This window comes from Apodemus sylvaticus, chromosome 12, assembly GCF_947179515.1.
Source record: "Apodemus sylvaticus chromosome 12, mApoSyl1.1, whole genome shotgun sequence".
NCBI classification, from domain to species: Eukaryota; Metazoa; Chordata; class Mammalia; order Rodentia; family Muridae; genus Apodemus; species Apodemus sylvaticus.
In genome coordinates, this window is record NC_067483.1 from 71,661,016 (window position 1) to 71,679,972 (window position 18,957).

At 41.5% G+C, this 18,957-nt stretch overlaps 1 protein-coding gene across 2 annotated transcripts in view; it reads left to right on the top strand.

Annotated features, from left to right (window-relative positions):
- F5 (coagulation factor V) overlaps nucleotides 1–18,957 on the top strand; it is an 81,969-nt gene that overhangs the window by 61,854 nt on the left and 1,158 nt on the right. For both annotated transcript variants that reach the window (XM_052200005.1, XM_052200006.1), the window contains 9 exons: nucleotides 1,510–1,717; nucleotides 4,937–5,116; nucleotides 7,171–7,287; nucleotides 8,048–8,119; nucleotides 9,126–9,229; nucleotides 9,653–9,808; nucleotides 12,032–12,176; nucleotides 14,492–14,640; nucleotides 17,726–17,908. In XM_052200005.1, coding sequence (XP_052055965.1) covers nucleotides 1,510–1,717; nucleotides 4,937–5,116; nucleotides 7,171–7,287; nucleotides 8,048–8,119; nucleotides 9,126–9,229; nucleotides 9,653–9,808; nucleotides 12,032–12,176; nucleotides 14,492–14,640; nucleotides 17,726–17,908 — 1,314 coding nt within the window. The remainder of the gene's footprint in view (nucleotides 1–1,509; nucleotides 1,718–4,936; nucleotides 5,117–7,170; nucleotides 7,288–8,047; nucleotides 8,120–9,125; nucleotides 9,230–9,652; nucleotides 9,809–12,031; nucleotides 12,177–14,491; nucleotides 14,641–17,725; nucleotides 17,909–18,957) is intronic.

An 18,957-nucleotide genomic window follows, 5' to 3' on the forward strand; every position in this document is an offset into this window, starting at 1 on the left:
AGGGTGCGGTGGAGACACACCACCGCAATGAGATACACCAGGCCAAACAGTTCCATGTGGGGCTTTATTTAAGATGGGGAAAGAGGTAGCGGGCAGGAAGAAGGAAGGAAAAGAAAGGGAGGGGGGGGAGAAACGCTACCCAGTTATATACGGGTGATGATGTAAATTACAGGTAAAGGTGGGCCATTGAATTCTGGGTATGTGGTGGCTGTTGCCTTGGCAATAGGCCTATAGTTACACTGTTCTAATTGTTGCCTATATGACGTCACAGGCCTCGCAGGTCTCGGTACCAACAAAAACCATCACAGACCTAGTGATGACCCCACCTCATGTGAAAGGCCTCTCAAGTAATAAGGAAGAGAGTCCCTGTCAAGGGCAGAGGATTCCCAAGGGGCCTCCAGAACTCACTGCCACAAGAAACGCCATGCTTGTCTCTGACCATGTGAGACCCACACACACACACACACACACACACACACACACACACACACACGGTGCTCCTGGGGAAAAGCACCAGTCAGGGAATCCAGGGCCACCATGTGGGTAATCAGTCATCTGTGCCACTTGAGGACCAGACTCAACACAGCACAGACTGAGTTAGCCTAAGGCAAGGGTGAGGGGAACAACACCTGGCCACCCACCCGCACACCCACACACCCACCCAACCCTCCCGGTGCAGCCGAAAGCTTTGACGTTCTCTATGAATAGTATTGCTAAGCTTTTATAAGCTGTTCACTAAAAATTTAAGGATCTTCAGTTATCATTCCACAATATATACAACATTCAAAACCACATACTACACGTAGTAAATGCACATGTGTTTTTCAGCGAAGAGAAAGAGAGAGATTCATTTTTTCCGGCAGTGAAAAGAGCACAGACTCAGTTTCTTATTTCATGTTGATGGTGTTGTTTGGCTTTTTTTTTTCCCATGCCGAGCACCAAACCCAGAGTCTCCTATATATTCAGCAAATATTCACCACTGAGCAACACCCACCCCCAATTCTGTGTAGGTGCTCTTCCTACAGGCTTAGATGTAAATACCCATTCTTGTCACTACAGGGACACTGGAAAACAATTCACCCTTTCATAACTGCAGGTTCTAAAATTAAAATAAAATAAGATAAAAGGTAGGCATGGTGGTCAAGATCTGTGATTCCAGTCACTCAGGGGGCTACAAAATTGGCTCAGGGTGTAGTCAAGGACTGTGTGAGCAATTTGGTGAAATTCTATCTTGAAAAATTAAAAAGAGGCTGGGATTGGAAATCAGTTCAATTCCCAGTTCCAGAATAGAGAGGGAGAGAAAGTAGGGAGAGGGAGGGGGAGAAATTAGTAAACACGTGCTCACTGAATGCATTTATTTACATTTGCCATTAGGATAGTTGTTAGGATTAAATGAGATACTATAGATAATGCCTTTAACACAGTATAGTTGCTCAATAAATGCTATCCATTTGGTTGTCAATGTTATTATTGTTACTCAGATAAAGGATAACTCTTCTTTTCCTCCAGGAGAAAGACATCCACTCAGGCTTGATCGGCCCTCTTCTGATCTGCAGGAAGGGAACACTTCACCGGGAGAGCAACCTGCCTATAGACATGAGAGAGTTTGTCTTGCTCTTCATGGTCTTTGATGAGAAGAAGAGTTGGTACTATGAAAAGTCCAAAGGATCGTGGAGAATTGAATCCCCAGAAGCGAAAAATCCCCACGAGTTTTACGGTACTTTTCCTCTGTCTTTGATCTACTCTCTGATTAAAGCGCACCAGGTCACAGCGGTTCCTGCACTCAGGGCTTCACAAGATCGGACCTTAGGTGTTCCTGAGGAGTCAGGAGCATCAATTAAGCCTGACTCCTCAACATCCTAAAGACAGGATTTGCCTGGTAGGAAACCCTGCTAAAGATCATTGAGAGAGTGCAGGATAGCACACACAGGCCAGACAAGCCAACAAGAAAATAGGCACTGTGCCCCAGTCAATAGCTTATATTCGGAGTGAGCATCACTCTTTATGATGCTAATGACCTTGCTTCTTTTTCTCTAAAAAGGTGAGAATTCACGCTAAGACATGATCACACACTTGTCTCTTATGAAATCATTGGCTCTTGATTCACTCTAAGAAATGGCCATATGTGTGTGTCTTCTGAAATCAGAGTGACTCCTGGAGGCCCTTCTCTCAGCAGTTGTAGGCATCACCTATGCAGGCGGCCTGGAAATTTAAGGAACTGTGAAGTTAAGCAGCCAGATGACAGGACACTGGCAAGACTGCCCGCACTTAGAAGGTCACAGTGGAGAAAGTATCTCCGTTCAGAAGTCCTTTGATCGGCTTCCATCTGACCTTTCTGTGGCCTGTAAATTGGCAGATAAATTACAAAACAGTTTTAGAAAAAGGCTGAATGAAGGGCTTAGTGCATAGCCCAAATGACAACAGCTAGAAATCAGAAGGAAATAAAGGCAGGTATACACTAAGGTGGCTCAGCAAAGAAGAGCACTTGTTTCCAAACCTGAGGATCACTATCTCAAACTTGCATGATGGGAGGAAAGGACAGATTCCCAAAAGGTAGCCTCTAATCTCCACATACCGATCATAGCCATTTGGGCACATGCACACTTACATGCACACATATGCACATGCATTCACACACACATGCACATGCATGCACACACACATGCACACACATACACACACACACACACACATGCACATAAATTTAAAAGTAAGTGAAAGACAACTAAGGCCTATTTTCACAGTTTGAAAATGGAGGTGGTTGTCCTGAAATTTCTGATTACTGAGGACTCGCACTTTAGCTAATGAGTCTATCAGAATCTTGGAGGAGAAAAAACTTGCACATGCCTATAATCCCAACACCCTGGAGACTGAGGTAGGAGGATTGAAAGCTGGAGGCAAGCCTGAACTCCCAGGTGAGAGCTGTCTCAAAGAATAAATAAAAACTTAAACAAGCAAACAAATACCAGTCAAGATATTTTTATAACATCCTCTTAGATGCCACCTCTAGCCAGCCATTCAGGCTAGGTAGCCCTGTATCAGTAGCGTACTCAAGACACACTTCTATATTTGACCCTAATCCGGGGAGGATTTCAATAATGTCACCTGCAAAAAATACTTTGAGGTAGGCAAACAATGATTTGTCGTAAAAAGTCCCACCCATGAAGGATGAAGTCTACTTTTCATAAAAACATTTAAAGATTTTAAAAATTCAAATGTCAAAAAATTCTGTTAAGTAGAATACAGTGGATTCAGACAGACTACAGACAGTGCTCTTTGCTCCTCCCCTCCCTTTCCCCCTCCCCTCCACTCCCCTCCCCTTTAGGTCTCTTGGCCCTGGAGCTTGCTCACACAGCAGGAAACACCCTTTAGAAGTCCCCTCAGTCTAGTAAGAAAGCACCGGCTACAGAGTCAGACAGGCTTGCCTCGCAGCTGTGTCCTTCAAGAAATACTTCCTGATTTTCTCAAAAAGTCAAATACATTTAGTACAGCTTCAATACTAAATACGTGCTTCATAATCCATGGACACTATGTGATCCCAGCCTATATTATTTATCAGGCTGTGTGACAAACAGATCTCTAGAGTCCTCAGTCCCTGCCTGGCTTTTGTAGCATGTGTTCAGGAGATATATGAAACAGTGAATAAATGAACAAATTCTATCATTCCACTCCATCTATCAAATGTTCACTGAGTACTTCTGATTAAAGTCCTCACTCCTGTACCCTGGTGCAGCCGTCCACAATGCCACACAATTATGACCTCATGCCCTTCGCTCTTACAACATCTAATTCTTTAACAGAAGCTGAAGCATGGGGGTGACGGGTGGTGCCCATGTGTGTAGCTAGGCGTTCCCATACTTGGCATGATTTCACAAGTGCCAAAATAATTTCAAGTCCTTTCCTTCCAAAAGTTTTCTTGATTAGTTTCCAAAATCCTACAACAATCCCCTGAAGAAAGGATTTCTTCCTTTGCCTATGTTCCAGTTAAGTTTAGTAGCAACAAGATTTATAATTAACCTTTTTGTGTTATACTTTTAAAGCAATTAAGATTGTATCAGGTACTTTAAACACACACAGACACATCACACACACAGACATACCACATACACATAGACACACACAAAGACATATACCACACACACATACATCACACACACACATACATCACATACACACATGCCACATACACACATACATACATACACAGACATATACCACACACACACATATCACATACACACAAACACACCACATACACACAGACACATACACACATGCACACACACACACACACACACACACACACACACACGCACGCGCACGCGCACACGCACATGCACATGCACACGCGCACACACACGCACACACACACAGGAAAACAGAGGTAGTGTGCCCAAGGATAAATCGAGAAGGCCTTGAGCTCAAGGTCACCTTGGGCTAAAAAGTGAGTTCTAGGCTGGCCTGAACCCATCTCAAAACAAAACACAATCCACCTATTTTACTAAAGGAATGGAGATACAACATGGCAGTCTTAGACTCTAACCTGAGAGGTAGGTAGAGGAGTTGTCTCTACAAGGAGAGGGTGACACACACACTGAACCTGTCATTTGTTCTCATCCTAGGGCTTTGCATTATCCGCCCTTTCTCATTTTCCTGCAGCAAAGGAACATTTATACTATCAGTGTGGAGGACAAAGGAGCAAATCCTGAAGCAGGACAGGGACAAAATCTAGGGAAAAGAGAGTCTAAAAACTGTTTTGAAATGGAGCTGATTCATGCTTTCAAGGTGTTTGTGAAGTATCCGGAGGCTCTAATTCAGCCTCTTATTGGTTCTGTGGAACTGCCAAGGACTCTTTCTATATCTGAATGGAGAAGCCTACCTGACTCCTCCTTGTGTATACAAGGTTTTAATTGATGACAACTCTCTTTCCTTTCAGCAATTAACGGGTTGATCTACAACCTGCCCGGCCTGAGAATGTACGAGCAAGAGTGGGTGAGGCTACACCTGCTGAACATGGGCGGCTCCCAAGATATTCACGTGGTCCACTTCCATGGCCAGACCCTGCTGGATAACAGGACCAAGCAGCACCAGTTAGGGGTCTGGCCCCTTCTGCCTGGTAAAGATCTGAGCGATGGGAGAGGTCCCTGAGAAGGGATAGTGAGCTGGGGCACCTGTATTCGGCTCTTTTTCTCTCCTTGTGCATCTACTATTTAAGGAATCAGAAAAGACGATGCTAATCTAAATGCCAAGGCAAAGCTCTGTTTCCATGATGTATTCAGAGCACAAAACATCTCCTATGAGCTGTATGTAGGCACCTCGCAGGACAGATCTGCGAGCCCACTTGGTTCCTCAGAGATGCTCTGTCTCAGTGCAGTCTCTCCTGGGCCTCTATGCATCATAAGAATTAGATATCAATATATAACAAGATAAGTCACCAAGAAGATAAGCTACAGGAAAAGAGAAACAGTTGCTGGTCAGAGGTTGATTAGAAATTCAAATTGAGCTCTTCTGGATTCTTAAAATCCACTTCTGAAACCTTCGCCCTGACTATCAAAGTAAGTGACTCTGGGAATCATAATCTTGAACAGATCCACGACTCTGTTGGGAAGGCTAGATCTTTTTAATGACGGGAAGAACTAACAGGGGTATTTAGAGCTTTGCATGTGAAAGTGGGAGGGTGAAGGCAATTAAATGAACTGCAGTCATCAGTGAAGGTTTTGTTGTTGTGTCCCTAAGTTGTTTTTAGGGAGATCTGCTAGCGAAAGAGATTATGAGGGTAAGATACCATTGAAAACCCAGAACACTAGATAGGATGCACATCCACTGAGACTTTACTCTCAGACACCTTGGATAAGTAGAGATCTTGAGGAGGAGAGCTGGGGTTCTGCATCTCTTCCAAGGTCTGAGGACCGAGTGAAAGGCAATCCCTTTTCAGGAGTTAGAGTGAGGAAGTCACTGTGTGAATTGGTCTCATATATGGACACAGAGGTAGTCACTGTGAATCGGGAACATGGAAGAAGTCACTGTGTGAATTGGTCTCATATATGGACATATAGGTAGTCACTGTGATTTGGTCTCATATGTGGACATGGATGAAGTCATTGTGTGAATTGGTCTCATATATGGACATGGATGAAGTCATTGTGTGAATTGGTCTTATATGTGAAAATGGGAACCCAGATGGGTCTGTTTTATTAAGAACATGGAGAAATGGCTTCTTGTTTGGTTCTCCCATGCCACTCTCTAAGAAATATAGAAAATGATGTTCTGTTTAAGTTCAGAGACAGGATGGAACACCAAATTCAGCCCATACATTCACAAGAAAAGAACATGAGAAATCTTGTTCAGTGTGTTTGAGGTGTATAGCCATCAGCTATTAATTTTTACTCACAATCAGGGGTGTGGTCCTAAATTATAGTCACAGAATCTAAGCACAGGGTCAATTGGCAGAGTAGACATCAATTGTCAGTATAAATCAGCTGAAGTTTTAGAAACCTTTCCATTTTTTCTGAAACAATTTATATTCAGTTTTGTCCAAGTGTGTGTGTACACTTTTTAAGAGCATTTGAAACCATAGGGAAAGGACATTTTTATTCCTTACATATGAACAAAAAAGAAAGTAAAAGCACATTTAATAGCCATAATTACTCATAAAGCTGAGTAATGAGTCATTCAAAGTCATTTTGAAACTTGAAACTGTGTACTTGAATTGTGTATGGCATAACTTGTAACAGTACATTTAGATAAATGAAAACTCCTTATTTGTCAGTTTGATGGTTTATTTGCTCAAAATAGTCTCGTGTGTCTCCATGGAGTAACAGACGGCTTTGAACTCTCAAACCTTCTGCCTCCTTATGAGCACTTTGCCTACCAGCATACACTAAGGTGCCCAGTTTATAGGGTTCTTGATCAAAGTTGGGACTCTGAATTCTGGGCAAGCATTCTCCTGACTGTTATATCCCTGCCCTTGTTTTGGTGATTTGTGGGTGCTGGTGCTGTAGCTGCTGTTGGATTCATTTTCATCTGAAACGGCCTCAAGAGAAACGCATCTCTTAATTAAAGTCTCCTACGTATGGGATACAGGGACTTTAAGATTCATAGAGAGCTCCATCACAACATTAACTTGTTAACCCTTGAGTTTGTAATTTTGTCCTTCATTCTCTATTTTAGGTTCATTTAAAACTCTTGAAATGAAGGCTTCCAAGCCTGGCTGGTGGCTCCTAGACACAGAGGTTGGAGAAAACCAGGTAGCCGGCATGCGGACACCATTTCTCGTCATAGATAAAGGTATCACTCGCATGGTATCTGCTTGTGAGGAAATGCCTGGTACTAGACTATTTCCAACTTCCAGGTTGAAAGTAATCTGTTTCTCACCATTCTGTTGTAAAAACATCAAACCAGGCTTTTTCTAGCCATTAAGAACATAGCAATTCTATACAACCCTAACAAATGGGTCAAATATTCCATGACTGAGGAACTGATAGAAAGTGCCCTTCCTCTAAATTTGTGATCTATGGGAAAATATACATAAGAAAATCTCTAAGTTCCTTGAGTACAGCAGAAAGAGTCATCAGAATTCTGCAGTAACAGGTAGTAGCAATCTTTCCATTCATTATCAGTTCTTGCCAAGCATCTGTCGTCCACCAAATACAGTGCTCACATCCAGGTACCCATTATCTGGTATCTCTTTCCTTGAGCAAGATGTAAATAACCTTGTATTCTCCAGGTCAATGTACAAGAGTGCAGTCTTATGAGTACTTAATGTAAATAGTTTGCTTTAAAATCCAACCAGATGGACATATGTCAGCTTAAACATATATATTTTTTAAAGATTCCAATTGTTTTCTGCTGTGGTAGTTACTATTCTGATAGGCATCAGTCTTTCTGAGTGTTTATCTCTTTCTAATCAGGCATATTAAAGTCATTATAATTTTGATAAATGAAAATAATCTCTACCCATAGAGGTTTTACTTGTTATGTGTATTTTCTAAGCAAAAAGTATTTGTTTTTGTTTTTGTTTTTGTTTTTGTTTTTGTTTTTCTCCTAGAGTGTAAGATGCCAATGGGACTAAGTACTGGTGCCATATCTGATTCACAGATCAAGGCTTCAGAATATCTGAGTAAGTATGACATCATAGCCTGTGACTGGCCACGCCTACAGTCGCAGTATGCAACTCATAAAACTATTCACGACAGCCATCTATGGGCCAATTCCTGTCTCCAGGTTTTCGTCTGCCATAACTTAATGAAACAACCCCATTTAGGGGACTCCTCTGGTAGAGGAAGAAGAAATATTTTGGGAGCAAATATCCTGTTCATACATTTATCATTTCCACTTCTTGTGATGTGTATTGTTCCCAAAGGGCCTTTTCTAGGAAAAAATCAAGAACTCAACTTTTCTGATATATCTACCTAGGCAGCCTAGTAGCTAGACAGGGAATTGGCAGGGAGTAAATAGCTTAATCTTATGACCTTGTAATCATTTTCCGAACTCCACTTATCTTGCCTATATTGCCTCACACACACAACCTCCAGGCAGATTCATAATGCTCTATCATCCAAAGAAGAAGGTCCCAGTGTTTGTTAGCCATTCATCTAGTCAAGAAGTGTTATGACCAAAATATTTCTTAAATGTTTTCATTCTGCTTCAAATCCCTTCCTGAGATCTTGAGGCTGTCTTCCAAAGAATAATGAGACTCCCATGTATTCCTCCCAAGTCTTCCTGTTTGGTAGGCACCTTCAGCAGTAGCCATATCAACATAACTGAGAAAACACGACCTATGTGCAAGAAAGGGTGGACGATGGTTTACAGCTGACTAAACATGGCCAGAAGCCAAGGTTTTGTCATTGAGGACTGGCTTGGCAGCCAATGTTCATGCCACCTGCCTGGTCTCCTAACTATACCATAAACCCTCCAAGGGTGTGGTTCTCTGCTGTTCTAAACATATTTGAGAAATTGGTAATTTTCTATTGGAAAAATAAAAGAGTATTTCAAGCCAGACATTGTAGTATATGGTTGAGGCAGAAAGACAGTGAACTTGAGTCCTGCCTGGGCTACATAACAAGACTTTCTTTCAAAAATAAATTAATTCACAAATTCCTCTTTTTTTCTTCTTTTGAATTTAGCTTCTTGGGAGCCCAGATTAGCACGATTAAATAATGGTGGTTCATATAATGCTTGGAGTATAGAAAAATCTGCATTAAATTTTCCCATTAAACCTTGGATCCAGGTATGTCTAACTAACCTGATAATATTGATTGAGATTATGACAACACTGGTTGTGGGTTTAGTTGTTTCTTGAAATGGCAATTAAGGAAACAGCCATGAGTAGATGTAGTTACTGTTCTCGGCAGATGCTTTCTCATAATTGACCCTGAGAGGCGGGTCAAGTAATTTCCAAATCTAAGACAGAAAGCCCCCAACAAAGGTCTCAACTGCTTTCCCAAACTGAAGAGCAGCTGGTCAGTGCCCACACTGACACTGGAATTCAGATGTGCTGTGCTCAACCCACAGTTGAGCAAAGACCTTGAATGAATTAGCTAAGACCTTGGCCATTGTCCAATGCTAAAGAAAGCTGATTATATCATGAGTTATGACAAGGCGTGACTCACTAGCAAGGATGGTTCTGTTGACTGGCTTGGCTGTATTGCAGGTGGACATGCAGAAGGAAGTTGTAGTCACCGGGATACAAACCCAAGGTGCTAAACACTACCTAAAGTCCTGCTTTACCACGGAGTTCCAAGTGGCTTACAGCTCTGATCAAGTCAACTGGCAGATCTTCAGAGGGAACAGCACAAAGAGAGTGATGGTTTGAGCACACGTTTCTAACTAAATCTTAGGGCTCACGTTGGGCTTTCCATAGCAGTAGCCTTTCAAATTACATTTCAAGGAGTTAGAAAAGTGAATGGTTTTCTAAGGATCATAGGAAGTAAAAATGAGATTATTATGATGGATCTGTAAAATAAAAAACAAAAGCTTCAAATCTCTGCAGAACTTGAAGGAAAAACATTAAAGCAAGCACCACTTCAAAACAGATTGGCAGATAGTATACAGCACAGGGTCTGCCCTTGTTCAACACAGAACCTATACCAGAAACTGCCTGCAAAGAGTTTTGATTTACTATCATATTTTACTTTGTTCTTTATCTCGCCCATCTTGATTTTTGGTGACTGTGGTCACCCAGGGATACCCTGAGGCACTGTGCCTCTCTGGCTGCATTAGAGGACGTGCCAGAGGACTTACAGACTCCTGTCTGGTATTCCATGAGCCCAGACAAGATTCCTAGATCATTCCTCATTCCCAGCTTCCTCCCCAAAGAAAAACATCCAAACACAGAGAGCCTGCCCGCCATCATTGCACAGAGCCTGCCCGCCATCACTCATTGCACAGCCACCTTGAGTCCGTTTCTGTTGCTACTTTATGTAAATCGCATTACCATGTGCTACGTTTTCTTTACTCTCTTGACTATTTCTAATAGTGACATATTTGTAATGTAGCTTAGATAAAATCACTAAAAATCTTAAATGATGGTGCTTATCAAGGGGAGAGAAAATTCGATAGCAGTCAAAATACTTCAAAGATTTTCGCATCCATATTTATGCAGGACGTCAGCATGTAGTTTGGTGGTTTTGTAGTTTGGTGGTCTCAAACTTTAATACCATAGTAATAGAAGGCATGTAGAGTAAATCAGGAAGTATTCTCTTCTGGGCTCTGGATGAGATTTCTGAAGCCCATGAGAAGGCCTTCATTTGGCAGAAATTACCCATAAACCTATCAGGACCTGAAAAGCTCTTTGTGGGAAATTTTAAATTCAATTTTTTTTCAATTTTTTCATTAACCGTTTGGAGGTTATCTGAATAGTCTTTCGTAGTAGGCGATTATGGTGCTTTTTTCATATTTAAAATATGAATTGCCCTTTTCCTTTAAGTTGTTGGTCACATGTGTAGAATCTAGTATTAGTATTCTTCTGATATCCTCCTGACATCTGCAGGGTCTGTAGCAACATTGCTTATGTAATCTCTGATATTATAATTTTTCTCTTCTTTTACTTTTAAGTCAGACCTGCTGTAGATTTTCCAATTTGTTTTCAATCTTTTCCAAATGCTAGTTCTTTTATTAATTTCCTTCTACTGTTTAATTGTGCTCAGTCTTACAGATACATACTCTTTGCTTCTCTTTTAACTGGACATTTTATAGTACTTCTCTGTGAGGGAAAGGGCTGTGGGGCACAGCCTGGTGACTGCCAGGTAGGGGTCAGAGTCCAGGCTCTCCTGGAGCACCTTAGGAGGCATCGCTTCCCTTGGCTGCTAAGTAGATAACAGAGTTCCACACTGGTTTCTCCTGACACAGCTGAGGGCTCCTCGTTGAGAATAGTCTGGAGTTCCTAGCATGGGTCTTCTACCACTTTAGCCCCAGGAGCCTCAAAGTCTAACATTTCATTTTACCCATTGCTTCTATGCTTGGCTTGGGTCTGGGTGTTTGTTTTTCTGTGATAGTTGGATGGTTTACAACAGTTATCTAATGAGATTTTTTTCTTCTTCACCTATAAGCTTGGAACAAAGAAAGTAGCAAAAAAGCCCCCCAGCTCTGGGGGGGCAGCACCATGTTATTCTTTGGTTCCTAAGAAGCTTGGATAGTGTGTTTTCTTCACACCATCTTTCCATCTTTCTTTTTGCTTCTTTTTTTTTGTTTTTGTTTTTGTTTTTGTTTTTTTCGAGACAGGGTTTCTCTGTGTAGCCCTGGCTATCCTGGAACTCACTTTATTACCAGGCTGGCCTCGAACTGAGAAATCCACCTGCCTCTGCCTCCCAAGTGCTGGGATTACAAGCATGCGCCACCACGTCCGGCTCTTTTTGCTTCTTTTATGCATAGCGAAGGGTTGCTGTGCAGCAGGAAGAACAAGAGAAAGAGCATCAGCAATAAATTGATCGCATTTCCATAAAAGAACCTTACAAAACTTGCTAGATGGGCTTTTTAAAAATACAGTCAGTTTTTAGAGAATTGTTATTAATGGTTTCCTCTTTCCGTCTAGTATTTTGCTGGCAATTCCGATGCCTCTACAATAAAAGAGAACAGACTTGACCCACCGATTGTGGCTAGATACATTAGGATACATCCAACAAAATCCTATAACAGACCCACCCTTCGGATGGAGCTGCAGGGCTGTGAGGTGAACGGTAAGGGACAAGAAGCATCACCGTCTCACGGACACTCTAGGATCAAGATGCGGGTAGTGTGGAAGAGTAGAATTCGTAGATACGAACTGTCAAGGCCTTAGGCTCCAGAAGCATCTTTGCAAGACAAGTTCCAATAGGGAATATTCTCAGTGTGGTCTAAGTGGACACAGCCAGCCTGGTTCCAGTAGTTCTGGGCTGGGGGTGGGGTGGGGACTGGGGTGGGGACAGCACCTTGCTCCTCACTGTGTGCTGTGAGCTTCACAGAAACTGTCTCTTTAGTCCAATTTCTGAAACCATGAGTGTGCTCTGTATTCTGTTTGGACCCTGCATAAGTACCCAAGTCTTCCTAAGCTTCTATTTTTTTTCAGGGGATGAAATTTGTCTTGAGATCTAATAAATCTAGGTCATAGTCAACAGTCATAAGAGTCTACTGACTATTCTCTGATTTTTTTTTTAAGCAAGGCTTTTCAGGATCATTTTAATAATATACTTTTTTATGCATGTTGGTGTTTTGGCTGCATATATGTCTGTAAGAAGGATCCTGGAGTTACAGAACTTTCCAGTATTTTTAGCTTTCAGGCACGTGTAGAAAATCCTATCATTGTCCAGGCATTCCAGGGTAAAAGACAAAAACAATGGGCTGAGGGCTCGGCTCACCCAGGCCTCAGCTGACTGCTAAAGACCACAGTAAGTGAAGGGATAGAGTCACATGCTGTGTCATGCCCTGGGAAGCTACCTGATTTTTCCCTGAGGTAGGGGAGGAAGGCCCAACTCATGTGAAGAAAGTACCTGAACTTTGGAATCAGTCTCTTACCAAAGCAGATAATGCTGCACTTGACATTTGAAAGAGACATGGATATGGCCACTTGCCAATATCTAGACATCAGCAGTGTAGAAACCCACCCATACAGAATGCAAATTTTGTGTAGGCAAGATTACTCCGTAAAACAGATCTGTAAGTCCTGGGAGTTCTATTTCCATAATCACAGTGTCAGTGGTAGCTTCAGTCAATCATGTGGTCTAACAAACCTAGAATGTAAGGTTCAGTTCTGTTAATTTACTAAAAACATTCCTTTTCTACATAAGGAACTTGGGTTTTTCTTCACTTTTTGGAACTTAAATAGTGAGCAGTGCCCATTTCTTTTAGGATTTTTTTTCCTTCTTTTTATTTTTGACATAGAGAAAAAAGTAAAAGTTATTGCTTCAAGAAAATGTCTGGTTTTTTTTTCAAGGAAAAACAAAGTAGCACTAAGATAAAAGTCAGCTGCTTTCACTCCCTAGCTAGGTTTCCTACTCCAATAGGTCAGCTTTGCTTGCCTCCAATGCTCAAAAGTATGCTTACACAAAATGCTGACAGGGAAAACAGAAAAGGTGGCTACCAAAGCCCCACTACATCTCTACAGCTTCTGTTGGAAGAAATTCTCCTTTCAATATAGACATGCATTGCTTAACCACAGAAATCTCTTCTTAGAAATGCATCTTTAGGCTATTTTGTTTGTTACTATACAAACATGATAAATTGTGTTTACACAGAATCAGCCAGTCACTCAATGTGGTCTCTTGATACAATCAAGAGACGGGGGCTAGTGATCACAGCACCATACCGTTTCACAGTAAGCTAATTTCTTCCAAGTAGAAGGCACACGTTCAAAAATAATGTAAGGACTACAAATGATAAGGACAATAGTCAATACACAAAGCAGTTGTGTTGTGGTTTATTACTGAATGCTTTGAATTGTACCTAACTGTGTGCACTGTACTTCTACAAATGTCTCAGCACAGTAGGCTGATTTATATGGACACCACCACACACACAGAGGCTGTATGTTATGACAGCTATGATGTCACAACACCTCCATAGCCTAATGGGACTACTAGTATTTATGTAGTCTGTTATTAACAGAAATGTCATTATGTGCCACGTGATGGTACATATTGTTCAGAACCATCATCTGTCTCAAAACAGAGACTTGAGATCCCACAGCTGTCTGAAGAAGGGAGAACTTGCACTTAAGATATTGTGTTGGGTGGGATACTGGATGTTGAGCTCAGTTTCCTGTTCTGACAGTCTTGTGTTGGGCAAGCTCTTGTGTCTTGCTGTACTCTGTGTCTACTTCTGCCAAATGGACGTATGTGCATTGAATAGTATATTAGTAGCACCAGAACAGTATTTGCACTTGAATTGAACAAATGTTCTTTGTTTGCTGTTTCCTGGAAGTAATTTTTTTTTTTTTTTTTTGGCCTTCTGTGTTACAAAATGCAATGCAGGGACCATTAGTGCTGTGTAATTAACCATATTGCTTTCCTCTTGACAGGATGTTCCACACCACTGGGCCTGGAAGATGGAAGGATTCAAAGCAAGCAAATTACTGCATCTTCATTTAAAAAGTCCTGGTGGGGAGACTGGGAGCCTTCTCTTGCCCGCTTGAATGCCCAGGGCCGTGTGAATGCCTGGCAAGCCAAGGTGACATCAACCATATAAATGGGAATTCTCTAACTTTCCAGAAACAATGACCGCCACCCCAGGGGACTGGGGTGGGGATGGGGGTGGGGGGCTGGGAACTGGAGTGTGAAGCTCTGAAGTCCCAGGTCTGAGAGTCTAGGAAGACTGCAGAATCAACAGCTTTCAGCTCTAACCATGACTCCGAGAAAAGTCACACCTCTTCCCTGTGGTTCTTGGTAACTTTGATTTAAAACAGGAAAAGCACAACAGCTTGCAAAGAACTAGAAAGTAAATATTTTAGGCCAGTGGTTCTCAACCTTCCTAATACTGGGGCTATTTAATACAACTCCTCTTGTTGTGGTGAGCCCCAAGCATAAAATTATTTTTGTTACTACTTCATAACTATATTTTTGCTACAGTTAGGAATCATAATGTAAATATCTAGTATGCAGGATATCTGGCATGCAAGCCCTGAAAAAGGGTCATTTGACCCCCAAAGGTGCTCAACCCGTATGTTGAGAACCACTGCTTTTTTTTTTTTAAGACTTATTTATTATTATATGTCAGTACACTGTAGCTGTCTTCAGACACACCAGAAGAGGGTTTCAGATCTCATTACAGATGGTTGTGAGCCACCATGTGGTTGCTGGGATTTGAACTCAGGACCTTCAGAAGACCAGTCAGTGCTATTAACCTCTGAGCCATCTCTCCAGCCCGAGAACCACTGTTTTAGGCTCATTTATCTGTATCTTCTCTGCATGGCAAACAAGTAAGTCTTCATGTAAGTGAATGAGGACAGTCATCGCTGGTTAGTTCCTAGGTGAGACACTTTAACATTAATCATGAACAAATGATTATGGTTTATATCTCCTTTTTCATAATTGGCCACTTTAAAATTTTTTCCTTCCCTTTCTTTGTGACATTCCTCAAGACAGTTGGACGCGGCACAGCTATAAACCCAGGAGTATAAGTCAGTGATCCAAGTTAAATAAACACCTTCCTGGAAGTTCCTTTGATATTGCTCCACTAAGTATTTCAGGTTATTTAATGTGAGGATATCTGTTAATAGCTCACTTATTCTTATTTTATTCTTCACCTGATAGTGGGATCACAATACCATGAGAACTTTATGATCCATTCAGACAAGACAATCCAAGTTCATTACTTAGTCTCTTCCCATCTCCCTCCCTTAAGATACATATTAAGATATAATATATATAATACATCCCAATTCCTAGAATCTAAAGAACTCTTGGTTCTAATCTTAGCGTAAGCCAATAGAAAGAAGAGACAAATGTGGCATGTGAGTCCCACGTAGTATTTTAGGAGCCAATCTCTGTGCTCTGAAACCCATCCTTGCCTATGGTGGCCTCTCAGAATGCTGGGCTGGCAGCATTTTATAATGCAGCATCTCTCTAAATCTCTCCATCCATGTCTAAATGCACAACAGATTAAACCATCTCGACTTGCTGACGAGGCAGAATCTTGGCTAGAATTCCATTCTTGGCTGAAACTCAAGCCAGTCCCCTCTGTGAAGCAGCCCAAACATTTCATTTTACAATTTTTGCAGAATAAAACTTATACTAAGAGAAATTAAAATAGTAAATTACATTACATACTTGCATAAAATATTAATAATAAATAAAAGGTGCCGTATAGTTATTCTCCAGGCATCCCTTTAGACCTGCACATGGTAAATCTTGTCACCCTATACTCTATTCTACAATCTTTAAAATAAATCCTTTCTATGTAGTTAGCTTTAATCACTGGGATTGTAATTAAGACTCCCCTCCAAATAAATGCTACCTTTGGTTTTTTTAAATGTCATTTTTAAACTTAATTTTTCAGTTAGAAATTTCTGTTTGATCTAATCTTCTCTTAGCACAAAATGTCTTTATGACATATTTAAAGAGGCTGAAAATCAAAGCCAGACACATGCAGGTATGCATAGCCAAGCTGCCCATGGCCTAATGTCTCTTACCTGATATATACGAAAACCCTTCACCTGTGTCTTGTATTGTTGATATGATCTTGATTTTAAGTCACTCTAAAATGATACACAGGGGTCTCACAAAATTAACAAAGTTTTAATCATTTAATTCAATCAATTTACTTCTAAAAACTTTATCACATATATATATATATGTTCATATACACACATATGTCAACATAAATATGAATGATGTTGAGGAAATAGAATTTATTTCAATATAATTGTATGATACATCTCTCAAAGATAGAAATTCATCCCAGACTGCTCCAGATGTTAGTCCTTCTGAACTCTCTCCAAGAGCATGTCACTGAACACGAGGAGACCTTTTGGGAGACTAGACTGTGTGACAGGCCTCAAGGAGATACTCAGTTCTTTCAGTCATCCTTGAAAAAATTTATACCGTTTAAACAAACTTGCTTAAGAAAACACTTTCAAATAATTTGGAAATATATTCTTTTTGTTTAAAGTAAAATGCATTTGTCACTAAGTATCCAGCAACTACCTTTTAAACACCAACTGTGTACCTTGTATTGCCATGAACACCAGGAGGAAAAACTGAATAAGCCCTCACCCTGGAGCAGCAAAAGACCTAAACAAGCAAATAATTATTGTGTATGATATGGAGTACATCAGTAGAAATTAAATCGTTTTAAGTTGGTATACAAAGCAATAATAGGTTTCTTTGTGGCATTTTGTCATTATACTTTGTTCTTAATCATTTATTTCCCTTCAGCATTGCCTTCCCCAGTCACACATACTCTCTCTCTCTCTCTCTCTCTCTCTCTCTCTCTCTCTCTCTCTCTCTCTCTCTCTCTCTCTCTCTCTCTCTCTCTCTGTCTCTCTCTCATCCCCCCTCCTGGTTAGGATCCATAACAACAAACAAGAAATCACGGGGAAGACTTCTAAAAGACAGAGACTCGTAAGGGAGGAGATGGGAAAGCTTGATGCATTTTCTAAACACCTTGTTCTCATTGTGTTCTCATGAGTCTGGTTGTGAGCCTAGCCTTTAATGGCTGAGTCATGGCTTCCGCCCTAAACATCGCGTTCTTAACAAAAAGAAAGAAAGGATCAACACCTTTCTCACTTCAGTGCTTTGTTTTGTTGTTTCCATAGGCAAACAACAACAAGCAGTGGTTACAAGTTGACCTGCTCAAAATCAAGAAGGTAACGGCCATCATAACGCAGGGCTGTAAGTCTCTATCCTCTGAGATGTACGTGAGAAGCTACAGTATCCAGTACAGTGACCAGGGTGTCACGTGGAAACCTTACCGGCAGAAATCCTCCATGGTGGACAAGGTACAGGATGCTGTGCTGGTGAAAGTTATGGAAACTGTCTGGAAACTGTTTCCTGATGAGAAATAACAGTACCTTGCATTTGCCAGTGCTGATTATCTACCACTCCCCCTACCCCCACCCACTTCTATAGGTGGCCGGTCTTAGCAGACCATTAGGGACCATTTGTATCACTTTTCTGACTCAGCCACATGTGAAACAGGGAGGACGAACTACCAGGGGATGCTGCGAGGCTTTTGTTATCTCTTAGAACCTCTCCAGGAAACCTTTCGATAAAATGATAAAACCCTTGCTGCAGATAGACTGGCGGCTTGTAGCAAATCAAATGTCCAGGACCACAAGCCTCTGTACCCACATTGCTACCCCCTCTTGTGAAATCAACTGCTCCATTCCGTTCCTAAGCCCCTCCCTCTACCTTCTACCAGCTGGTTTCATAATGCAAACAGAAGCAGAGCCAGGGTAATGTGCTTAGTAATCCAGGAGTGGGAACCGGGCTAAAACTCCCACGCGGAGGGGAACTGAGGTTTATTGAATTCTACCCAAATGCTCACTCAGCGCGGAACATGTTTGTGCGCCTTTCTCATTTTTTAAACCCCTGGCAGTGAATTTTATCTTGTTATAGCAGGGTTTCTTCACACCAGGAAACCTTCTGTCATAAAGACTGCTGTGTGTGTTCATCTCAGGGAACTTCCTGAGAGTGAAACCAAAACAAAAAACAAACAAAAAACAAAAACAAACAAACAAACAAACAAAAAACAGGAGCAAACACTCAAGGGGAAGAGGCATACAACCAAAAGGAGAAATAAAGAAAACCACAGGGTCACTACTGAATGTCAGTAATCGCAAGTTATTCTTGGCATCTGCTCCATGATGCCCACCTCCCCACCCCCCCACCCCCCCACCCGCACTTGCTGTGCGCGCGCGCGCGCGCACACGCACACACACACACACACACACACACACACACGTGTGAGGTAGAGCAATTATCCTTACTCTAAGGACGGGGCAGTGGAGTGCAGAGGAACATAATGACTTCTTCAAGGCCACACAGC